This window comes from Eretmochelys imbricata, chromosome 2 (genome assembly GCF_965152235.1).
Source record: "Eretmochelys imbricata isolate rEreImb1 chromosome 2, rEreImb1.hap1, whole genome shotgun sequence".
Lineage (NCBI taxonomy): Eukaryota > Metazoa > Chordata > Testudines > Cheloniidae > Eretmochelys > Eretmochelys imbricata.
Window position 1 is genome coordinate 84,668,260 of NC_135573.1, and position 25,979 is coordinate 84,694,238.

General features: G+C 42.8%; 2 protein-coding genes across 4 annotated transcripts in view; one reads left to right on the forward strand and one right to left on the reverse strand.

The window, feature by feature from the left end:
• EMILIN2 (elastin microfibril interfacer 2) overlaps window positions 1-22,841 on the forward strand; it is a 54,109-nt gene extending 31,268 nt beyond the window's left edge. Inside the window, exons 5-8 of the mRNA XM_077810410.1 lie at window positions 11,006-11,317; window positions 12,222-12,260; window positions 18,758-18,892; window positions 22,322-22,841. Of these exons, the coding sequence (XP_077666536.1) occupies window positions 11,006-11,317; window positions 12,222-12,260; window positions 18,758-18,892; window positions 22,322-22,659 (824 nt within the window). The 3' untranslated portion in view covers window positions 22,660-22,841. The remainder of the gene's footprint in view (window positions 1-11,005; window positions 11,318-12,221; window positions 12,261-18,757; window positions 18,893-22,321) is intronic.
• Window positions 22,405-25,979, reverse strand: part of LPIN2 (lipin 2) — a 78,517-nt gene continuing 74,942 nt past the window's right edge. For 2 of the 3 annotated variants that reach the window (XM_077810416.1, XM_077810412.1), the window contains one exon: window positions 22,409-22,536. Coding sequence is in view for 2 of the 3 variants with exons in the window: in XM_077810412.1 (XP_077666538.1) it covers window positions 22,533-22,536 (4 nt within the window). In the remaining variant the exon portion in view is untranslated. Of the gene's footprint in view, window positions 22,537-25,979 lie in introns of all 3 variants that reach the window. The other variant, XM_077810418.1, reaches the window with a different exon arrangement.

Genomic DNA, 25,979 nt, shown 5'->3' on the forward strand with positions numbered 1-25,979 from the left:
TCCCCCTGTGCTGAAGCAAGGAGACTCTGGAATTGGTGCATACGAAACCAGATCATTATCTCAGCAGCTTACTTTCTGGGTATACAAAATATCAGATGCCCAAAATATCAAACAGCAGCAAATGCCCTCAGCAGGCCTTTCTTACAAGATCACAAATGGGAGATAGATTGCATTACACTCCACCGGATATTTCAGTGTTGGGGCAACCTGCAGATAGAGCTGTTCGCCACCCCAAAGAGCAAGAAGACTCCCAGTTCTGCTTGAGAGGCGGACTGGGTCATCACTCCCTAGGGGAAGCCTTTCACCTTTGTTTGGAGTTCAGGCCTGCTGTATGCATTTCCCCCAACATTCTCGATATCCATGGTGCTATTCAAGATCAGAAAAGACAAGGCCAGCGTTACTCTAGTGGTTCTGATGTGACCAAGACAAAGATGGTTCCCTTACTTCATCCGGCTCTCTGTCTGTCAACCAATTACCCTCCAGACCTTTCCCCATCTTCTCCCACAGGGTGCCGGTCAAATCCTTCACCCCAACCTTGAGCTGCTTCAATTCAAGGCATGGCTGATAGAAGGTTCACAGGGTTAGAAGCAGACTGTTCTGAGGATGTAACGAGTGTGCTGTTACATCGTAGGAAACAATCCACTCGTAATACCTATGTACAAAAGTGGATGAGATTCAATCACTGGTATAATCTAAGACATCTTTCACTACATCCTCTCCATTATTAGTTATACTGGATTACATCCTAGAGCTAAAATGACAGGATTGTCTCTAAGCTTTGTTAGAGTGCACTTGGCAGCTATAACGGCCTTCCATCATATGGTAGAGGGTTTTTCTGTCTTTGCTTATCCTACAACAAGGAGGTTTCTGAAGAGATTGGCAAACATCTTCTCATAAATCAGATGCCCTGCACTATCACGGGACCTCAGCTTGGTGCTCAGATGCCTTAAAAGGCCCTCCTTTGAATCTAGGGTGGCCATCTTCGCCCGTGCTGAATACGGGACACCTGGTAAAATTGCTCGTATTCAAATGAGTTCAAAGACAATCAATTAGAACATGCTATTTAAAATGCCAGGGCCCAGCAGCAGAAGGAGGTTCTCAGGGGGTTTGGGCTGGGAGGGGCCTCGGGCATAGGTGTAGTATGACTTCTGTTTTGGGGGCAGGGGCCAGTGGAGCTCAAGCCAGCTCCAGCCCTTGATTCACCTCAGCAGGCCACCCAGCCTGTCTTTTGGTTGCGCATCCCGGTGCCACAACTTAAAAACTATAATTCAAAGGTGCGAGGCTCAGCTCAAAAAGTTTGAAAACAGCTCAGGGAGCCGGTAGCTAGGGGCTGTGTGCGGGCAGGGGGGTAGCTCAGGGTGCAGGCAGGGGGAAGCTAGGGGCTGTGTGCAAGCAGGGGGGTAGCTCAGGGTGCAGGCAGGGGGAAGCTAGGGGCTGTGTGGGCAGGGAGGGAGTAGCTAGGGGCTGTGTACCAGGAGGGCTCTCCTGTGGTCCCTGTTCCCCAAGGGCTCTGCCAGCCATGGAGCCAGGTCCCTCCCGCTGCAGCTCTTACCGGCTGCATGAGAAAAGAGAGCTTGAAGCTGAGGAGCAGCATCAACCCCCTGCAACAGCAGCAGGAGGAGAAGAGGAAACACTATGGCTGCCTGATCCATGGCACCAACCAGAGCAGCAGCTGCCCCGCATTGCCTGGCACCAGCTTCCCGCCTCTGAACTTGTCAGGGGGCAGGAGAGAAAGAGTTGTGGGAGGTATGGAGCTGCCCACTGGACTGCCCCGCTCTTGCACTGCAGTTTTGGGGGGCAACATCCCCAGTGCCCCCAAACTCTTCCCATGGTCTCAGGGGACTTCTGCCCCCACCAGGGAGCACTGGGGATCGGGGCTTCAGCCCAAGGCCGGGTATCAGGGATTCAGCCCCACGGCTCTAGCTTCAGCCCCACGGATGGTGCTGGGATCAGGGTTTTAGACCTGCAGAGGGCGCTGGGCTCAGGCTCTGGGGTTCAGCATTGGTGCACAGTGGCCCCCCTTAAAGGGCTTGCAGACCCCCATTGAGAACCCCTGCTTTAGGTTTCACATAGGGGGGCGCCCCCCGCCCCCACACACAGGGCTGCCTCTTCTCCCACCTGATGTCGCCTCTCCATCTGGCCTGAGGCCACCACGTGCTGTCACTGACCAGCCACCGCCTGCCCACACCAACAAGATGGGGCTGGGGCTGTGCTGGCTGACCAGCAGCGGGAGCAGAAAATACAGGACAATTTGCCCGTTTTTCAAAAAAAAAAAAAGAAAAAGTGGGACACCTGCAAGAGGACTTAAATATGGGAATGTCCTGTTTAAAAACAGGATGGATGGTCACCCTACCTTTTACACTCATCTATGAAATCAGACTGTTCTAGTAGCCATTACTTCTGCTTGAAGAGTTGGAGAGAGAGGGGCTCTGATGGCATATTCCCCCTCTCCTCAGCCTTTTCTAAGGATAAGGTCACTTTGCGACCACATCCCAAATTCTTACCAAAGGTATCCTTGGACTTCTATGTGAACCAACTTACATTCTTCCAGTTTTCTATCCTATGCCACACTGGGATAAAAGAAATGAGGCATTACATACACTCAGTTTCAGGAGAGCATTATTCTTTTACCTAGGCAGGACTAGGCCCTTTAGAAAATCTCCCAGATTGTTACTCTCCATTGTGGACAGAACTAAAAGATCTCCAGTTTTCAAGCACAGACTCTAATGATGGATATCTGGTTGCATTACCTACTGCTATTGGTCTCCCAAACGTCAACCTCCTCCTGGAATATTAACTCACTCCACGAGATCCCTCTCTACTTTAATAGCCTTTCTTAAGAATGTTCCCATCACGGAAATATACAGAGCCGCAACTGGGATCTCCATTCATACAGTTCCTGAAAACTATGCGGTTACTCATGCCTCAGCTTCTGATGCCATGTTTGGCTCTACTGTACTATCTTCAATCTGAGATTCGACTCTGAAGCCCCACCCCTCTGTAGATAGTACTGCTCAGTAGTCCCCTAGAGTGGAGCAGCCATAGGGACACTACTCGAAGAAGAGACGGTTGCTCCCCCCCTGTGCAGTAACTGTTGTTCTTCGAGATGAGCGTCCCTGTGGGTGTTCCATTACCTGCTCTCCTTCCCTCTGTTTTGGAGTTATTTATAATGTTGCTCTGGGATAGAGAAGAAACTGAGGGCGGTTTGCCTGTGCAGCTATATGTAGCCACGGTGCAGCGTATGAGGCTGCAGGGGGTGCATATGCAGGCAGAACAGACACAATTACCTAAAATCTCCGATCTGAGGCATGCATACCTAGAGTGGGGAGCACCCATAGGGGACACATCTCAAAGAAGCACAGTTACTGTGCAAGGTGAATAACCATCTCTTCTGGGAACTTCCCACATGAAATCCCAACCCCAAATTTCCACTAATTTAAGCAAAGAATGCAAGGAAGACTCGTAACTCCAAGAAATTTCCTGGAGGTGAAATTCTGGCTTCATTGTCGTCAATGAGAGTTTTACCATTGACTTCAACAGAGTCAGGATTTCACTCCTAGTTCCTAACTCTGTGCCAGATTAGACCCAGCTCCCATAGAAATACAAGATAATGGGGAATTTCTAAGGAGAAGGATATATATATATATAAAATCCAAAAATAGACTACATATGTCCTGAAATAAACCCCCTTCTGTTATTCAGTCTAAATGTGATCATCTTATTAGAAGCCACCTGAGAGAGGAATGCACACACTGACACCATTTGGTCAAAGCAGCATTATCTTCTGGTGACTCAAGAAGTTGCCATTACTTCAGTTATCAACCAAATCTTTCTAATTTCCGCCAGTGTGATTTAATATCAATAATGTGTGGCCAGAATAGTGGGGTCAAGATTGTTTGTGTTCCATATCTTTGCCCCCCAAAACCTTTTATAATTCTGCTGCATACAGAAAAACCGCCATCCCTCACCACTATTAATATCTCTCTTGCTTTTTTCTTGTCATTTGAACAATTTGTGTTTCATAGAATCATAGAATATCAGGGTTGGAAGGGACCCCTGAAGGTCATCTAGTCCAACCCCCTGCTCGAAGCAGGACCAATTCCCAGTTAAATCATCCCAGCCAGGGCTTTGTCAAGCCTGACCTTAAAAACTTCCAAGGAAGGAGATTCCACCACCTCCCTAGGCAACGCATTCCAGTGTTTCACCACCCTCTTAGTGAAAAAGTTTTTCCTAATATCCAATCTAAACCTCCCCCACTGCAACTTGAGGCCATTACTCCTCGTTCTGTCATCTGCTACCATTGAGAACAGTCTAGAGCCATCCTCTTTGGAACCCCCTTTCAGGTAGTTGAAAGCAGCTATCAAATCCCCCCTCATTCTTCTCTTCTGCAGGCTAAACAATCCCAGCTCCCTCAGCCTCTCCTCATAAGTCATGTGTTCTAGACCTCTAATCATTTTTGTTGCCCTTCGCTGGACTCTCTCCAATTTATCCACATCCTTCTTGTAGTGTGGGGCCCAAAACTGGACACAGTACTCCAGATGAGGCCTCACCAATGTCGAATAGAGGGGGACGATCACGTCCCCTCGATCTGCTCGCTATGCCCCTACTTATACATCCCAAAATGCCATTGGCCTTCTTGGCAACAAGGGCACACTGCTGACTCATATCCAGCTTCTCGTCCACTGTCACCCCTAGGTCCTTTTCCGCAGAACTGCTGCCTAGCCATTCGGTCCCTAGTCTGTAGCGGTGCATTGGATTCTTCCGTCCTAAGTGCAGGACCCTGCACTTATCCTTATTGAACCTCATCAGATTTCTTTTGGCCCAATCCTCCAATTTGTCTAGGTCCTTCTGTATCCTATCCCTCCCCTCCAGCGTATCTACCACTCCTCCCAGTTTAGTATCGTCCGCAAATTTGCTGAGAGTGCAATCCACACCATCCTCCAGATCATTTATGAAGATATTGAACAAAACCGGCCCCAGGACTGACCCCTGGGGCACTCCACTTGACACCGGCTGCCAACTAGACATGGAGCCATTGATCACTACCCGTTGAGCCCGACAATCTAGCCAGCCTTCTACCCACCCTATAGTGCAACAAGGCCAGAGTGATTTCCCAAAGCATCTAACTAGAGTATGCATCTCTATTATACTCCTGAGAGGGCCGTGAGCTTGCCTACTGATTAATCCATTGTTGGAATTTAATGAAAGAATAAAGATCAAAAATATTGGTACCGGCCAGGAGAGTAGGCTTAGCCCTTCATTGTAGTTCACTTACACTGAGTTTCACAGAAGTCTTACTGCGGTATTGGTAGATGGACTGTGCTGGTGGATTTTACATTGGATGTGAACTGGGATATTCAAAGTCAGTGATTCCTGAGTTGTCTGATTATATAAAACATATAATGCTTGAGCTGGGCACAAGGATTTGTCCCAAAATACAAGAAGCTGGGCTGAGTATGAAACAGACAAGAGAGGAGAGGGAGGAATCTTCCTTCCCACGCAGTGGAACAGCCGAAGAACCACTCTATAGTGGCTACTTCAGTCCCATGACTAGATCCTCTGATCCAGCCCACCTTGCTCCTCCCCCACTTCACTTCTGCTGCACACAATCCTGACTATAGCCCCATCTTATGCATATTGAAACTGCACCTGCTATGCAGAAGGGATCAAGATTTTTTCCTTGCTGCGGACACACACACAGTCTTGTCCACGCAATGTAAAGCAGACCTCTCAACAGCTTCATGGATTATGTTTGTTTAAATCTACTGCAGTATTTTAAAGCATTAAATAAGCTTAAAACACCCATATTTCCATAGTATAATTCAGTTTCATAGCACTTTATATGGTCTCCATAAACTGTACCTACAGCGACCCTTGAGAAGTGACCCAGCCGTTAGAGACTAAACATACAAGCATTTAAAACTGTAACGTCTCACCTCAAATATGTGTGGCCTCAAAGAGGTTCATAAAGCAAATACTTACATCCCAGAGTGATTCAGAATAAAATAATGCTATCCAGCACAGCAGTCTGAGTAAGTCTTGATGTTTGCAGCTCCAAAAAGCTTTTGGCAACAGAGGGACTCCATTGGAAGTGGTTAGGGAACCTTGCTCCGCTAGGCAGTTACATCTTGTACTTTTCCCCTTTGACAATTAATACTGTTTTTGGAACAAGATGTGTCTCTATCAATGTGCATCATTCCACTAAGATTTAACTTTTTGATGAGTCTTATTGCAATATCTTCTATGGTACCTTTAATACTTTGAACTGGTGATTTTTCAGTTCTGGCTTATAGATCAATATTAAATTCATACCTAGATTTAGATACTATTTGCCAACATATTGTATCATTTAAATGATGTCATTTTGGTTTGGGAGACTAGAATAGTAACACATTTCTCTTTCTACAGTTGTTTGAATGTGGTAACACAAGGATACCCTATAAGGTTTTGTTTTAGAATTCCCACGCTCCAATTAGACAACTAAACTGAGCAAAGGCAAATTAGTCTGAAGCCAGGAATATGGCTGCTTTGGCTTGAAATTTTATATTCAGGCCTTTTTAAGCCAAGAACATTTAAATGACTCAGTCTAAACTAATGTTGCAGGGTAATAAGTTATTGTGTGTACTGTATATAAACCACAGGTCAAATCTTTGTCATTTAGAACTTCAGATGAAGTTTGCCTGTTAGGACTGAGCAAGAGTGCAAGCTTTGGCTCATTATGAATAAGTAGACTAGATAATCCCATAAAATGTGTAAATAGGTCCTCTGTAACCCTCTGTGCCACTTTAGCATTTAGAGAAGCATATTACTGAAATGATACTGCACTAAAACTGGCACTAAAATCATCTCTTCTTTAGATGTAGCTTGTTAATACATTTTTGCCATTCATTGCTGAAGCCAGAAAAAGTGTGGTCTGCTGCCAAAAATGGCTTCAGGATTTTAGTTTGCTTTGATTACAACTATTTCAATCCACTTATATTTCTTTTTGTAATTATCTGTGAAGAGGGGTTTCAAACATATGAATTGCTAAGAGCAGACTGCTATAGTTATTTTTTATGAAACCTTGTGTATACCTAAATTACTACACCTAGGGACGTGTGGTAAAAACTTTTCTGTAACACTGGTAATAGGAGTTCTGGTGCAAACTTCAGTATATTCTCTGCCAGATACACCAGGCAGCCTTTTGTAACGTGACAGTTGTCAAATCCGTTGTCAGCAACAGGAGTTTGGAAGTCATAGCTCTTCTTGATTCTTGTCAGTGGAATCACTGACTACTTAGTTTCTAGTTTATTTCATCCTGTCATTGTTCTTGTCTGCTCAGTGTATCATTAGGGAAATGGAACTGATCTGCCAGTCATGACATTGCTAGAAAGAGCAGAACCATGACAAAGTACAACCTGAGTTTCACATACCTGTAACCCCTCTCCCCCGCCCAATGTATTTTTTCTCAGTAAAGTACCAGTGGAGTTTAAAAGCAAGGGAAAAAAAGAATTGGCATTTTAAGCTTTGGATAGGGGTGTTTCGCCTCAGCTTAATTTAGACAGGCATCTGAGGTCAGCAAGCTGAGAATGACTAGGCGGGTGCTACTAAAGAAAGCCGTGTGAACACTGCTGGTGAAGAGGGTGCCCCTGAGGAGACTCTAATTTGAAGTATAATAATGGTCTAAGCTCTGCTGCTTGCCTTTCCAATTGCTTTGTAGACAATGGGGAATACTTCTCTTTTATGTGCTACTCAACACAATACAAGCTGATTTGGCCAAATTCATCCCTAATTTTGCACCATAACTTCAGTGGAGTTACACCAGGGAATTTTGCCTTCGCTCTTTGGTTTGGTAATACATATTCAGTCCAAAAATATGCTGTCTGTTATTGTCTTTGTCTAGTGATTTTAAAGCACGATGCCATGATACAATGCAATTCAGTACAAAAGGCCAAAAAGGCATTTGAAAACTGCCAGAACCGTAAAAGTGATGCTTCTCAGCTAACACGCACATTGGATAGTTGGCCTATGAGCTTTTTCCAAAATGGGGCTGGTATACCTGGGTATTTTCAAATGTATAGATATCCACACTAAACACACAGAACCAGGCCAAACATTGTTACAAAGGTATTAAGGCTTTTGGTTTAAATTGTAAGAGCTTGGGGTGAGTTGGGGGGGAATAGTCAGACATGCACATTCATTCTGCGTGTCCCTGGCTGGAGGCCTAAAGCGAGCTTAACTAAACTGAGGAGAGAAGGTAAAGAAGTGAAAAACCTATGCAGGCAAGAAATAAAACTCCTGAGCCAGTTTGTGTTGTCAATGATATCAATGCAAATCTGAAGTAACTCTACTGATCTCCCTGGACTTCAGATTTAAATCCATGTTACTGAGATTAGCGACTGCCTCATTAGATTAAAAATCAAACGCAGGTATTATTCAGTTAGGAATAAATTAAACACTTGCAGTTCACCTTTGCCCTTATAAAAGTTTTTAAAGTATAACTTTTCAGTAGTTTAATGTCATGATGAAAGCAAAAAAATATTATATGAATCAGTAAAAAGTGTATATTCCATTCTTTAATCCTGTATCCTGTGGATAGAATTACCTAGGTAACTTTCAGCAAAACTTTGTGGTGCCTGGTTCTTTAATTTTCCCCTCTCATTACAGTTCTAGAACTTAGTATCAGTCTACAAAACTCAACCAGGAAGGGCCAGTGAGTTTTTTTCATTGGGAGCTATCATATGATGCAGGTACTATGAGAGCATGGAATTTTTTAGATAAACCTTTCAAAAGAGTGTAAGGCCATGGGTAAATTTACTTTTCTGAGATGGAGAATAAGAAACAAACCACCCAAGATAAGAGTGAAGATGCAGGATTTCTCATTACTGTCATCTTCAATTAAATGTCACATTTGCAGGGCAAAGTTCTTACTAAAACAGTCCTACAATAACACTTGTGAATTCCAGTGTATTTGTTAGAGACTCAGGACTACAGACAGCATATCTCAGTGTGTAATTAGGAATTGATCATGCACTGTCACAAACTCTTCCCATTTTCCACACTGGCCTAAACAATGGAGGTACACTTCCCTCACTTGTCAAATGAAGATCACCACAAATAGCAAACAGTAACCAACACTAAGGCCCTGTCTATACTTACCAGGGATCGACACTGCTGCGATCAATGAAGGGCAGGTCGATTTAGCAGGTCTAGGGAAGACCAGCAAAATCAAACTCAGAGAACTCTCCGCGGTCGGCTGCAGTAGTCCCCTAGAATGAGAGGATTAAGGTAAATTGAAGGGAGAGTGTCTCCTGTCAACACAGCACAGTGTAGACACCACAGTAAATCTACCTAAGCTACATTGACCCCAGCTACGTTATCCCCGTAGCGTAGACAAGGCCTAGGTCAGTACTACAAATACATTAATAAACTAAAATTATTACTACCCTATACCTCTTCATTGTGTTCACCAGAGTTCAAATTTGTGGTAGATACTACTTTTTCCCGCTTCAATGTAAAAGGCCTTGTGAGTGATTCAAACCGCTGGAGTCTATACATTTGCAATCTCCAATTTATTTAGACAAAAATTTTACATTTCACCCACACAGTGTCCATTGTAATTACCGCTGTAGCCAGCCAATAGAATGATATACTTTTGCCCTGCAGCCTTCACATGTTCCTGTACAAAAAAACCAGCCAGGTACATATCATACCATCCTGCCAACATCTGCACTGGGTTGAATTTCACCTTCATTGCATAATATTAGGTGTCATATGTACTGTACAATTTAGGCACAATAGGTAAAATTTCCAGACGCACCTAGGGAAATGTCTATGCTGCAGTTAGCCACACCGGGCTGGCCTGTGCCAGCTGATTCAGACTCACGGGGCTCAGGTTAAAGGGCTGTTTAATAGCGGTCTAGACGTTTGGGCTCAGGCTGCAGCCTGAGCTCTGGAACTCTCCTACCTTGCAGGGTCCTAGAGCCCTGGCTCCAGCCCAAGCCCAAACATACACATCACAGTTAAACGGCTCCTTAGCCTGAGCTCCAGTGAGCTGTCATGGACCAGCTGCCGGTTTTTAGTTGTAGTATAGACATATCCATACACTAAGAGACCAAGGAGCATATGAAACTCAATGACTTGCAGTAAGTCTTAGGCTCATAAATAATTTAGAACCTTTTGAAAATGTTACACAGTGAGCAGTGTTAAGGGGCAATTATTATTCTTAACTTTGAATGTCCTTGCCTTTCAGATGTTAATGATTTTTGTATAACAATGTTAAAAAGAGAAGGAAATGGAAGCTCAACATACATTGCCATGCTGTGTAGTGCATGGGCCTGATTCTGATCTCACCGACACCAGTGTAAATCAGACCTAATTTTACTGAAGTCAGTGGATTTAGACAAGTGTAAAATTGTATATATTATAGTAGTTATCTTCTGTGGTTAATTCAAATAGAGATGGAACTGCTTAAAACGAATAAGGCAGGTTTTTGATGGAGAGCAAGGATTGGAGTAAGGTTCTTTGCACTAAGAAACTTTTTTTAGCACCCTTCCTATCTTTTAAATCTATATAAAAATTACCCCCCCCCCGCAAATAACAGACATTCACTTTCAGGAAGACATTACATTTCTAAGATTCAGTTAGGACTAAATTTTTTACAAATATGTTGTAAAAGCAATCAAAAGGGATTTGAAATAGAACAGCTACACAACTATTATCACATCAACACTATCTGGTACTGATATCATACAGTACACTGGCTCTCCTACTGGAAAAGTCCTTTTACAATGACCCTTCCAAACAATGAAAAAATTTTCAGTAAACTGTGACCCTGGATCTGCCTTCAGCATCATAAAGTTTTTTTAAAACAGAAGAACATTGATTTTTTTTATTATTCCATCTTCAGAAACGAAAAACAAAAACTCGCAATTTAATTGTTTGTTTACAGAAGTATAAATGTAATGGGTTTTATGAATTTCTCAGATGGATACTATTTGACTTTCCTCTCTCTACCAATACTTAGCTGAAAATCAACCAAGAGTACCACTGCAGATACCACAAGAAAGAACTCCTCTGCAGCCACCACAGCCAAGAATAGTAATACAGCCACCACAACAAGGAGCCCCTCTTCAGCCATCACAACCAAGAACTCCGCTACAACCATCATTACCAGGTTCATCCGCTTTACCACTTTTGCCTGGATCAACTGGGATCATTATGGAGACTGGACAGGCTGGTCCTCCTGGCACAGTTGTAATGTCAGGAAGTGGACGGCCTAAAGGCATAGATGGTCAGTATACCATGCCCATAGCTGAAGGATATGCAGGAGCACCAGGTGAGCAAACTGAAATGTTATCCAAGTGATCACTTTATAATATTAGACCCCAAAGCCAGTGTTTCTGGACTTACGTTATGTTGAAGTATAGAACAACACATAGCTCTGCTAAGATGCTAGACTAGCAGGGCCTTTCATCAATCAGTAAGACAAGCTGAGCTGTCAGATTCCAGCAGTGAGTTTGTTACTCTTCCCACAAAGTGACATTAAAGCTGTCCTGGGTGCAGGGGACATACTGGGGCTGGCTACAGGATAGATGGTGGCAGAACTGGAGTGTGATGCACTTTGCCAGTCCCCTGCAGGATATGAAATGATGCTTAACTGGCATATGTTAGAGTTGTTATCTGAGAACAGCCTTTGGCTAATTTAATTTGCATGATGTCTATTTTGGCCGCAGCTGGCAACAGGACCAGAGGAGACAGAAAGAAGGCCTCAAGCTAACTTCGCCTCCCCAGCCAAAGCTGCACCAAGCATAATCTCAGTACGATTGCTGTGTAGTCCTCAGTCGTGCATCCGATGAAGTGAGCTGTAGCTCACGAAAGCTTACGCTCAAATCAATTTGTTAGTCTCTAAGGTGCCACAAGTAGTCTGTATTCGCAAAAAGAACAGGAGTAACACGGCTGCTACTCTGAAATACGTACCGCTAGGGTAGCTTAAAATAACCTGTTTTGCCACAGTACACACAACAGAGCCGATGCACTGTAATGAGGAACATGGTCCCCTTTGCTATGGCTGCTACCGTTTTTTTAACAGTCTTAGTGGTACGAGTTTCTGCCTTCTGATACTGTGCACTTGTTTAAATGAGTTGCTATTTGATAAAAAGAAAATATTACTAAACTGTTGTGATATTTAGACTATGTTGTACTCCTATTCAGTGTGTAACATAACTTCTTTTGTTTTGTAGGGTATCCAAAATCTTCTCCACCTTCTACAGACTCGCAAGGTAATCCAGTTGCTATGTAGGAATTCTTTGAACAAATATTCACTTATTTCATAAATAGAAAATTCTAGTAGGGTGAAACTGAAGAGCAAGAATGTGAACACTTTTAGGGCACAAGCACAGTTCTGATCTCTTTATACTGGAAAGGGACAACCACCAGGGATGATAGCTTTCTCCCCTTTTTATTCACACTAGCACTCCTGTCCTGGCCCAGAGGATGCACAGGGCATGTGGAGTATGAGAAGGTAATGGAAAAAGTGGCACTTAACAATATTTTAATTTTTTCTTTCACTGCCTGGAAAGTCACTACCGAGAGAACTAACTGAAAATTATGGGTCATTTTCAGGATTTTAGCCTTAACTTTAAAGGGACTCTGATACTGTCCTGCCAACCCCAAGTGTTCAAAAATAATGAGTCAAGCCCAAAAAAATCAAACACTCGTTTCATGGAGATGGTAAAAATCAGATTTTAAAAAATAATAATTTGGGGGTTCTTTTTATTTGCCTTCTGGTTTTTGAGCCTTTAAGGGTTAATTTTTTCATACTTTTTTCTGCAACCCTCAGGGCTAATAACTTATATTTTTCTTTTCAAATGAAAACTGAGACGCTTACATAATCATATGACTCTAGAAGCTGGAGCTTTAATAAAAACACCAAATATCACAAACTTCAGTTTGCAACACTATTGTTGACTTAATTATCCTATTTTAAACAAGCACATTGCTTACCTATTTTACCAAGAATACTTTAGATTATTTAAAAAATCCAGTTTACTTTTCATTGTTTATGCCCTTTGTTCACTTTAACTTTCATTGTCCAAGAGGAGAGAAATAAATAAATGAAACTAATTTCACTTTTGTTTATACTCATTTTAACTTACAGGTTCTCAGTGTTGCATATCTAGGTTCCAAGCACTATATCGGAGTGTTTAGTTAAATAAACTAGTTTCGTTTATTTGAACTGTTGTACTTTCTATGCATCACTGTACACCAATACATTTGGATTACAAAAAGTGTAAACCTTTCAATAAATGAATTATTAGTTTGATTAGCCCAAATATTAGTTTGGTAGGTGATCTGACTACCCTACAGCCTTTAAAAAAATCTTTTAGTTTAGCCCTTTTTATATCTAAGCAATGACTATTCTTACCCTGGATCAAATGGATCCTCCTACACTCTCTTCACAGAGAATGATTTAATCAAATTCTTGTTTGAAGAAATGTCAGCAACAGATAAAAATGAAACATTAGAATTTTATGGCCTCTGAAGGCACTTTCTTAGGACTCTGTTCTCTGGGGCTAAGAAAATTGCAGAGACAAGGCATGACAAATTGGTCTGGGAATTGACATGAAGACAATTGTAAGAGTTAATGCTACAATCTTGAGGTTAAAACTAACAGATTAGAAACTTAATGTAGCCTTAGAGGAGGCTTTGTATTTGGGAAGTGTGGGGGTGGGAACAAGCAGCAATCGGTTAGGGTTCTGGAAAGGGATAAGAAATAAAGAAAAAATTATTGGTGTCAACAAAAACCATGATAAATGTCTAGACATACGTATTAAGATCCTACTCTCACAGTGTTTTTTTCCTTTGTACCTGTATTTGCATTTTATAGACAACAGTATTTTCACTGGCTGATGGTTAAATTGTATGAAACACAACAGTATAATATTCTTTAAATGTTAATGATGTTGAGATACGTAAACAGTGTTTTATTGTGGCAGCCATTATTTGCACTCCGGAAATATATTAAAGGAAATAGACACCACCCAATCTCCCAGCTAGAGAGGAATATTTAGTAAAGAGATTTCCTTTGCTAAATCTCTATGCTTTTTCTTAATTGCCCTAGGCTATAATTAGTAAAACTGAAAATAATTGTATTATTTACATTATATATACACACCCAATATGTAACAGCCTCCATCTCAAAGTGCCTCACAAACTCAGATATCAGATGCACTCATATAACACAGTGATGAACATGATATAAAAACCTTGGTGTAGATCCTCAGCTGATGTCAGTGGAGCTGTGATAGTTTATAAGAGCTGAGGATGCACCCTGGTAGTTAGTATTGCAGTGTACACATACAAACATCACTGAAAGGCAGTGAATAGCAATTAGCACCCTACAAAACAGCTGTTGCCAGGGCTGACTTTAGACTTGCTGGGGCCCAGAGCCGGGGCCCAAGCCCCACCACCTGGGGTCAAAGCCTGAGGGCTTCAGCCCTGTGTGGTGGGGATCAGGTTACAGGCCCCCCACCTGAGGCTGAAGCGCTTGGGCTTGGGCCCCCTCCACACCCAGGGCAGTGGGGCTTGGGTTTTGCCCCTCCCTCCCCCCACCTGGGGCAGTGAGGCTTGGGCAGGCTCAGGCTTCGGTTCCCCCTCGTGGGGTCATGTAGTAATTTTTGTTGTCAGAAGGGTGGCCCAATGAAGTTTGAGAACCCCTGCTAGGTGTCATCAAATCTTTAACATCCATGCAGAGCAGGACCCCCATTTTTAATTTCTCATCCAAAGACCCGCATCCCATCAATTTTATGTTCTGAGTTTATCTCTCAAAAGAACATAGGGCTGAGCTGACCCTTCTTGTATTTGAATGTGTGCTTCCCAAAACAAGAGGCTTTTCAAGCCTGAGACTTAGATTACTAGACCATCCCACCCAGCACTCTTTCTTCTCCTGTATAGTTTCTACAGTTTTGGAAGGGTTATAAGTGCCGAGTTGATGGCTCTGCTCCAATCCCCTGGACTGGTCTTATCCTCTTCTTGGGTGATAATTTCCATATTTTCTGTATCACAGAATTTCATCTAACCTCTTCAAGTTCAGGAATAGCCACTGACATACAACTAAGGGCTAAAGTTCAAGTTCACCTGTAGTTCAATAAAAATTTAAAAAAATCCAAGAAAATAATGCTTTGCACTTCTTATCCAAAGCTCTTCAAGTATTTTACAGATGTTAATGAATTAAATCTTATAGTTCACTTATGAGGTAAGGAAGTAAATGTTAGCTGTATTTTACAGGCAAAGGAGTTGAAACAAAGAAAGATTAAATGACACCGGATCAAAGTGGATCCTCCTAATCTCTCTCTCTCTCTACAGAACAATTTTAGTTAAATCATTGTTGACAGAAATAGCAGCAGCAGATAAAACTGACATACTAGAATTTTATGGAGTCTGGAGCCATTTTCTTAGAATCTTTGCTCATTAGGGGTTGAGAAAATTTCAGACACAGGCCATGGCAAATAGGATTGGGAATTGATGAGAGAGCTTGTAAGAGCTCTAAGTCGCACAGCAAGTCAAGAACTGAGCCAGGAACAGGACTTGGATCTTCTGACTCTCTCAGTCCTATGCCTTAACTATTTCCTCTCACGCTTCCCTCTCCACAGTCTTCATTAACACAGTTTATGAAGATTGCATACTTATACTAGAGTTTCACTGTTCTTATACTATCCTTTGGGCTGTAATACTTTGGTTTAATGTTGGTGTGCGGGTGCTGGGTGGTGGTAGCCTGTGATATATGGAAGGGCAGTCTAGATGAACTACTAGTGGTCCTTTCTTGCCGTAAATTCTACGACTGTGTCTGGTTTCTATCCATCACTTTAGAACTTTTTCTTCTCACCAATGATGGTGACAATACTCTGGTTTGCATTCACTTGTATTAAATCTGTGAGCCTGAGATAAATAATTTCTCTGTATTTTCCTTTGCACCGTTAGCCGTTTACTGTTTGTGTTTACTTGTTAGGCTCGAGGGAAGAGCTCAATTCACAAAAGCTTGTTGCAAAGATGTTGTTTTAAGAATTGCTGAAATTGGCTGATGTCTAGGTATGTGATATTTGAAGAGGAATTGGGTAGGCGACGTGGATATTTAAGGGGACCAGTAAGTAGGTGACACAGTGAGCATTCTCTCACCTTGAACTCAAAGATGGGATTTGGAAGAACATAAATTCGCTTGCATCTTGTCCTTTAACAGATCTAGGGGAGAAACCTAATTAAACTAAGCAGAGAGAGTGTTTTTGGGGGCCAGACTTCAGTGGCAAGTGTTGCAAGCAAACAAACAGCCTGACACACCTCAGGGCCAGACCTTCAGTTGACGTAAATCAATGTACCTTCATTGACTTCAGAGGAGCTACAGCGCTTTATACCACCTGACTTCCCTCAAACTACTTATGACTTGTCTGCATGGCACCAGCAAGGTGCAGTACAGCGGTGTGAGTTGTAAAAAACACTAATGCGCTGTGGTCTAACTGCCCTGGGTAGACACTACTGGCGCAGTGCAAAAGATACCTAGTCCACATTAATATAACACTGCTCTGGCACGCTTTGCCATGCCGTGTAGACAAGCCCCTAGGCTTACTTAGGGGCAATTTCAGAGGTGAATCTAAGAGAGTCTATGATATGTAACTTCATCCTTCCAGGACCCACCATCTGAAAGGGAGTAAGTTACACTTCCATAGACTCAGACAGACTCTCACACACTGACTGACATGTAACTTACAGACTTATGCTTCCTTTTCTATACTGTTCTATACATGTTCTTATACTATCCTCATCATTGTAGTATCTGAGTGCCTTCCGATGCATTAAGCAGTTTGATGAACATCTGTCACATGTGGTTCATTCTTTCCACGGGCGGTGGGTATAATACGCCAGGGGAGGCTAAGCCTCCCCGGTGCAGCTGCTGTCAGCGGACTCCCAGTTGCCGATTTTGGTGGTTTGCATGAGGGAAGTTTTTGCTTATTAATATGATTAAAAGCGCAGGTTCTTCAGGAAGAACGGGGTGGCTTGGAGTCTCAGGAGGGGAGGCGCAGCTGGAGCAGCTTGGGCTGATCATGGGTAGGAGGGAAGGGTTGGGGCTCCTCCAGCTGTGTGTATGTGGGGGGGCCACTCAGGTGGAAGTGGGGGGCGGGGGCAGGGTTAGGCAGCTAGCCACCATGATTTTTCTCTGTCATCTTTTCCGTGGGGGAGGGAAGAGGAAATTGTGTGTGAAGTGTAGTGTGGTGTGTTGGTTGTGGGATTCTGTTTCATCTCTGAATACAGCCCATTGAGTCTTGAGGAGTCATAGGTCTTGTAACTTACATGCTAAAAAGCCAGAAGAGAGGAGAGCAGCAGGAGCAGATGGAAGCTAAATTAGGTCACCCCAATATTTTAACTCCACTATCTTATGACTCCTCAGCATACAAATTACATCAACTTAGATTCCCATGCATTTCCATATCAGTAGGTGTAATTAGCCCTACCAGAGTCTAACTGACAGGAGCATACAGAATGTTAACTTGCACATCACTCCGAAACTGACCAAAGGACTTTCTTGCATATGAGAACCCTGGCTAACAAACTGTACTGCCTGCCTATCTGCAGCAATAAAGCACGTGTTACCTACATTTTTATTTATGCTTTTCTTTCTATTTTTGTAGCTCCACAATGCAACATGCTTTTATTTGAGATACTGAGTTTTCAAAGCTGAAACTCAGACAGAGAAAATAACTTCAATCTTGTGGGGAAGAACAGAATTGGTAGGTAATGGCACACAGTGGAGACCTTGCAAGAGGTCATGTTCGACCTCTCCAAATGCTACTGTGAGAGCCACTGACAGACTTGAGTGATTTGAAAAGTATTAGGTATGGGTGGGATTGGCTGCATTGCCTTCTTCCACTCACTACGTACTAAAAAACCCAGTTGTCTTTTTTTTCCTATTTCTCTTTTGTATCGTGTAGTTAAAACTCTGAGTGGATGCTGTACTAGGGAAATATGAAAATCTGAAGCAATTTCAGCTGTAAGATCTTTGTAAAGATAGGAATGTTAATCCAAAGAGCATTAGTGCAGAGTGTCTAAGAGAAACCAGACCAGAGGTAGTCTTTGAGAGCTGTTGTGCTGGTCCAGTAGTGGAGAATGATCTTCTGAGAGGAAGCACAAACCATGCAAAGGAGCAGGGCATTATCACTGACTGGAGAAGTGAATAAGGATATCAGCCAGGAAGATGAACCAGGCAAAGCTGAGGGAATCGGGCTGAAGGATTAAGATGAGAAAACTCCAGTTCAGGAAGAGTATGGCACACAGTTGGCAGGGATTATTCAGGCAGGAGCAGCCAGCGGCGGCATAGCTCCTGAAGAAGGGAGCTCAGAAAGCAGCATGAAACACCTGAGTTGAAATCCTGGCCCCAGTGAAGTCTATGGCAACACTCTCATGGCACTGTAGGCCATTCGTCTTGCAGACCCTTCTTCTCAGAGGGAGCATGTGTTAAAGAACACTCTGGTAGGTGAACCCAGTTGCCAAGCTCTTCTGCTGCTCGTGGGTGGGTTGTAATATGGGAGGAAACGTTATGGCTCTCGGTCCTTTTGTGGTGAGGTAATTGGAAAATGACCCAGTGGCACTTATGCCAGCCTCTCCAGATTGACAGAAAACAATGTGTGTGCAAGACCACAAACTCACTCACTCTACTATAAGCACCAAGAGTAAAAGGCAACATCTTTATTCTGATTGGCTCTGGATTCTGTTCTCTTCCCCATTCTAGGACCTACTGCTGCTGCCACCTCTCTGGTGTCTTTTTCGGCTGGTCTTACCCAGAAGCCTTTTCCCAGTGACGCGGGCGTGGTCCATTTTAACAAAGTGCTTGTGAATGATGGAGACTATTATAATCCTAACACAGGTAACAGCCAAAAAGGGACATACAGGGGAGCTGGTAAGCTGGTTGGGCAATATCATGGGATAGAGACATTATTAGATTATCTTAAGTGTTACCAGGGTGCTTGTGCTGGAGAAATAAAATACATTGTTCTATAGTATAAATCAGACACACCTTGGTTAAAACTACCTGTCACACACTGGCACTGGAGGATGATCCAGCCTTTAAGTGCAAGTATCTATACATTCACAAAAAGGCTTTGTTAGAGGGAATTCAGGTTACTTAGCAGAGCCTTGTATCCTTCCAGAACATGAAAGTTGGCAGCAGAAAATGTAAACACCCCTGCCCTCTCTGTAATCTCCATGACTCCTCACAGCAGGGATTAGGGGACGGAGCAGAGTTAAGGATATGGGAGGCATGACTGTAATTCTACATTTCCTGCTTTTCTATCTCTTAGAGATGTGTTTATGGGTACCAGCTTCTATGTTCTGGAAGCGTACAAGGCCCTGCTTAGCAACATTAATTTCCCTTTAACAATGTTTTTGGTTAGTGAATTTCCTTTGTTGCTTGAGAAATTGGTGGTTGTGAGGGGGACATGACTGAAGGACCCTTTCGGGAGCAAAGGATGGAGTTCCCTGGACACAGGCAGTTGCGCCTCAGCCACTAGTTCCTGGCTCCTCTAGATGTAGGTACCTTTGGAGGGTTATAGGAAAGTGGAAACTGAGGGGCTGTGAGAAGTGCAGGTACCAGCTGGAGGCCAAGGCTCTGTACACTACTTGTGCCCAGGAGAGGCTGATGGCAAATCCCAGAGCCTTTACCGCAGATGAGGGAGAAGTGGGTGAAGGAGGAATTTAGAGTCCCCCTTTGCCCCAGGAGTGGTTGAGGCATTCCCTTGCCTGCCTTCCTCTTTTGAAAGCTTCATGACATTTGCAACTGCCACTGCATACCCCAGGAGGCATGCAGATGAGTGGTGAAACTTCATCTCAATGAGAAAAGGAGGACTTGTGGCACCTTAGAGACTAACCAATTTATTTGAGCATAAGCTTTCATGAGCTACAGCTCATTTCATCGGATGCATCCGATGAAGTGAGCTGTAGCTCACGAAAGTTTATGCTCAAATAAATTGGTTAGTCTCTAAGGTGCCACAAGTACTCCTTTTCTTTTTGCGAATACAGACTAACACGGCTGTTACTCTGAAACCGTTCATCTCAATGGTTATATTCTTCTCCTTTCCCATCATCACCTAGTCTGAATGCTGTGAGCCTCTGGCATATTAACAGGTTTCAGCATGGTAGCTGTGTTAGTCTCCAAGGTGCCACAAGGATTCCTCGTTGTTTTTGCTGATACAGACTAACAAATTTACTTGGGCATGAGCTTTCATGGGCTAGAACCCACTTCATCGGATGCATGGAGTGAAAATACAGGAGCAGGTATAAATACATGAAAGGATGGGGGGTTGCTTTACCAGGTGTGAGGTCAGTCTGATGAGATAAATCAATTAACAGCAGGATACCAAGGGAGGAAAAATAACTTTTGAAGTGGTAAGAGAGTGGCCTATTACAGACAGTTGACAAAAAGGTGTGCGTAACAGTAGGGAGAAATTAGTATTGAGGAAGTTAAGTTTAGGTTTTGTAATGACCCAACCACTCCCAATCTGATGGTTTCCTGTTCTGCATCTTCTAAGAGTCTTGGAGTCTTGAATGCATCTTGGAGTCTGTTTTTGAAGGTTTTTTTTGTTGAAGAATTGCCACTTTTAGGTCTGTTATTGAGTGACCAAAGAGATTGAAGTGTTCTCCGACTGGTTTTTGAATGTTATAATTCCTGATGTCAGATTTGTGTCCATTTATTCTTTTGCGTAGAGACTGTCCAGTTTGGCCAATGTACATGGCAGAGGGGCATTGCTGGCACATATCACATTGGTAGATGTGCAGGTGAATGAGCCCTTGATGGTGTGGCTGATGTGGTTAGGTCCTATGATGGTGTCTCTTGAATAGATATGTGTACAGAGTTGGCACTGGGGTGTGTAGCAGGGTTTGGTTCCTGGGTTGGTGTTTGTTGTGTGTAGTTGCTGGTGAGTATTTGCTTCAGGTTGGGGGGCTGTCTGTAAGCGAGGATTAGCCTGTCTCCCAAGGTCTGTGCGAGTGAGGGATCATCCTTCAGGACAGGTTGTAGATCCTTGATGATGTGCTGGAGAGGTTTTAGTTGGGGGCTGTAGGTGATGGCTAGTGGTGTTCTGTTACTTTCTTTGTTGGGCCTGTCTTGTAGTAGGTGACTTTTCAGTACCCTTCTGGCTCTGTGTTTCTTCACTTCAGCGGGTGGGTATTGCAGTTTTAAGAACGCTTGATAGAGATTCTGTAGGTGTGTGTCTGAGGGATCGGAGCAAATGCGGTTGTATCTTAGAGCTTGGCTGTAGACAATGGATTGTGTGATGTGGTCTGGATGAAGGCACGTATAGCTGTCAGTAGGTTTCCAGTATAGGGTGGTGTTTATGTGACCATCGCTTATTAGCACTGTAGTGTCTAGGAAGTGGACCTCTTGTGTGGACTGGTCCAGGCTGAGGTTGAAGGTAGTGAACCTGCCAGTTCCCACAGGCCTTGTCTTCACTGATGCAAAAGATGTATTTTTAAGCTCAGGGGAACTGTGAGAGCTATTCTGAGGTAAAAACTCAGTAAAGATGAGGCACTTTAGTTTTGCTAAGAAGCAATTAAACTTGCCAAGGTCAGCACTATACCCTTACCTAGTCCTGAGCTTAAGGCCCCATGGGTGTAGCATGCTCCTAGTTTCCCAATTCTCATCTCCCTTGGTATATGTGACCTGCACTGCATGTGCCCATTCTCCACTCCTCAACCCCCACCGGTGCTGAATGTTATAATGCCGAAGTCCCTTTATAGATCTAATCCTCCATTCCTTCCTTTTTGCCACCAGCTATGGGGTGGGCACCTGTCCTCCATGCCCAGACTCAATTTTTTTCCCCTAACCTTGATTTCCACATTTTTCTGGATGCCCACCCTACTTAGGCTGCCCCCCGACTGTTGACTCAATCAACTTTGGCACACAGTACAGAACTATTACTTTGTGCTGGCTAGAGTTTTAGGGGGTGGTAATGATATCAGGGTAGATAATATGAGCAAACACCACAAATTGAAATCCTGCTCCAGACAAAGCCTGAGGGCTTGTCTACACATGGGTGTCATTTGGAATAACTATTCCACTTTAAATCCACATGCTATGGAATAATTGCCTCTTGTCAGCCCAAGAAAAAGACATCAGATAGAGCAGAGGGTGGTGAGATTTCTATATCAAATAGGCCTTTATTTTCCTTCCTCTACAGTGCTTATTCAGAGATCTGGGTTATGAGCAAGTGGATAACTTTTGTAGTTTTAAAATGAATGTCATTATTCCTACTGCACTGGAGAGTTTTCAATCAGTAAAACTAATTAAATGTCTTTGCAGGCATCTTCACATCTCCTTATGAAGGGCGCTATCTGATCACCGCTGTCCTTGCTCCTGAAAGGGATGAGTACGTAGAAGCAGTGCTGTCTGTCGCCAATGCAAGTGTTGCTCAGCTTCACACAGCTGGCTATAGAAGAGAACTGCTTGAGTATCACAAACCACGATCAAGGAAACGAACCTGTGGTGGTGCTGGAACATTCCATCTCGTTCTTCACCTGAAAGCAGGAGATGAAGTAAACATTGTAGTTACTGGGGGCAAGCTGGCCTACTCTGACTCTGACGAAATGTACTCCACATTTAGTGGAGTTCTTCTTTATCCTTCCATTGCTCATGTCTAGATTCCTCATGAAAAGAAGGGTAAGATATTCAGAAGAAATAAAATTTGAAGCTTTAATATATTCATTTTATATACTTGATTTGAGTGGTGGGTTTATGATCCGTATTTAACTCTGCCTTCTCCCCCCACAAGACTTCTAAGTACTGCCACTGTAAAAGGCATGTTTACAACAGTTAAACTAACTCCTTCCCCCAAGCTGTACAAACAGTAAATTTGTACCCAGCCTGCATAGGTAGCTCTCTAATTTGCTCTTTTATTACTCCTTAATAAACAATTTGCCAATTTCCATCCCCCCTCCCCTGTATCACCATCAGTTCCATAATCCTAAACCTGGTAATTTGAAATCCTACAATTCTTGTCCTCTGCTCTGCTACTTTCATGTTTCCACTCGTGCAGAGATGAGGAAGTGATAATTACATAGGACTGACCTGCTTTCTGCCCAGATATTGGGTTGTTTAGTATCTGAGCAACTGTTCTTTGGGTCAGCAGCCTTCATTTAAGAGAAAAGTAGCTCAAGGGAATTATGGACAATGGTTACTCTGGGCAAAAAGGATATTGTTTGTCTGTCCAAAGGGCAAACCTCCATTCTCAGTTGCAAAATAAATCACATCATATTCAACTGGAAACACATGTAAGGGGAGAGTTTGGCCCTGACTCAAGTACTTGATGCAAAACTGAGTTCCTTTTTCCCATATCAGCAGAAAGTGAGACAAGTAGAAGCTTCCTTTGAGTCATAGCACCTGGCTTTGAAAGCTTAAGACAAAAAACATTGAGAACAAACCTCATCTTTCCCTCCAGTATGAGTGCTACAGCTAGCAATGGGAAACTTAATTGTTATCTATGATCTATTACAAAAGGTGCATTCAACTGGGCTACCTTTCAAAAACTACACTTCCTTGTACCAATTTTCAGAGGTTTTACAATTAAGAAAAAAATTTCTTTGCCCTGATACTACGTGTCAAACCCACCAGCCACAGAAGGGACTATCAAAGCTGGCTGTAGCTAGTGTGCTGTCAAATACACAAAGTAAACTGAAAAACATTTTCTTTAGTCTTTGTTTTAGTAACCACATTACTTGTAGCAGCAGTGACAAACTTTCAGACAAGAGTGCATTTTACATTATGTACTCTAATGTACTGCAACCAGATGGCAGGCTTCCCTTTGGCCTGAGTAGATGAAATCAATTTTAGACTCCACTGTAGATTTCCTTGTGCCTTCATTAAAGTAACCAGTCAAATTATGTTTTAGCTCATTACATCTGGTAGTATTTTGATCCCTTTTGCGGCTAGAAAAAAAATCCAACAGCATATCTGAGTGGGAACGTGCTGCAGATTTGTAAAATCTATAAACTGATGTTTTTAATAGTTTTATTTATAGCAGTAGTGTGTAACTATTTTAACTTTTCTACTGATAAATCCAGAACAGCTTAGTCTCTGTCTGAATACAATTGTTAGGAGGTAAGCACTCTTTCCTGTGATGAGGTATGATCAATATATATCTAGTCAACATCTTGTTACAGCTGAGGTGGTAGCTTTGGGAAGCTACTTAAGAACTCTGTTCATTGCTTGGAAACAGAATAGCTCAGCTTGAGAAGCTTAATACATGCGCTACAGAAGAAACTATTTTACTCTATCATGGAATTGTGAGTCAAAGTTTCTTCACAGATTTGTTTGACTATAGTTTTTATAAGCAAAGTATCAGAATCTCTGTTGGAACTTTAACACAATCTTCAGCAAAAGTTGTTGGCACATTCTTGGTTTCCAGTGAGCAAGTTATAACTAAGTTGAGGCTAGGATTTTGTATGGTGTATAGTAGGAAAACTATTAAGTGGAGGAGCTGCTGTCTCTCAGCCAGTGACAGAAAGCACACTAAATGTCTTCCCCTTCTTTCCCTAGAAGCTATATGTTGTTTTCCCTGAAACCACAGTGCAGCTTTAAGTGTTATAAAGCTACTTGCTTTGGCATACAGCATGCTAAGGGGGGGTGTGGTGGGGGGTTTATTTTCCTCTGCCTTAAGTCTGCTTCATGCTTTCAAGCCATATCTTTTAGTGTAGACATAGACCATATGGCCTCACTCTCTGTGAGCCAACTATTAGGACAACCAATTTGCTCTTAGTATAGGCAAAGAAGTGAGAGACTCCTCCCAGAAGACTATGCTCTAAGAAGTTGGCTCCAGGCGATGTGTGAGTCAAGTGTTGTTACACTATTGGTGGCTGTCCTAGAAATGACTCATGGAAACAATGCGAGCTGAGCGCTCAGGGAAACCCAGCTGGCAGGCAAGCTCCCTTTAAAAAAAAAAAAAAAAAAAAAAGCAGCTTTGTCTAGTGATAGCCAAGTACAGGAGGTAGTGCTGCTGCTGACTTATCCAGAGAAGCCAGGCAGCTTGGAAATATAACATGAATGAGATCTTCAGTCTAACAGAAAACATCAGTTGAGCCTGTTATGTGCCTGGAAAGAATCTGAGAATAAAACATACAAGACAAAGATTTACAAGTGCTAGCATCTGTCATTCTATGGATGGGCAGACACATTAAGACCTCTCAAGAATACTAGGACTATTGAGATGAGCTTACAAGATAGCATCATATATAAAGGCAGTCAAAGCATAATACCCAGATCATTGGAGAACTAACAAGTATTTGTCAGCGCTATTCTAGAATTGAAGCCTGTATCCAGAAAGACAGATTCAACATAGTGGCCAAACATGACGAAGGATTTCTGAGTCCTGGTGAGCAGATGTGATACATGTGGGGAAATGCAGACCAAGCAGCTAAAAGACAACAAACAATATTGCCCAACAGACCTTGGAGCAAAGTAGGAATGGACCTTTTCACCAAACACAACCTCATTTCTGGGCACTAGATGAACCCCTATAGCAGCCACCATAGACGAAGCAGCAGCATGGTATCCCAAACTGTTTAGATTCAGACAGACCACAAGTTACTTTTACTGAGTTTGTGCAACTTACCTGAGAATAGGAATTTAGTCACATCACAGCATTGACTGTTTTTTAAAAAGTGCAAAAAGCCAAAGCAAATATATGGCTAGCAATTCTTGAGTGGAGAAACACTCCCACAGACTGCAGTAATAGTAGCCCAGTACCATGCTTTATGTTAAGATGCTTGTGTATCATGGTGTCTAGCCCCAGCCTTACTACAGCAAGTAGTAATGAAAGAAATTGAATAGAGGACAGTGAAATATGCAGTCCACAGAAACTTGATCAGCAGGATACAGATGGACCAAGAGAGAACATAACAGTCTCAAAACACCACACTGCCACAGGAACCAAATGCAAGTCAGTCTCGTGTCATCACAAGTCAGA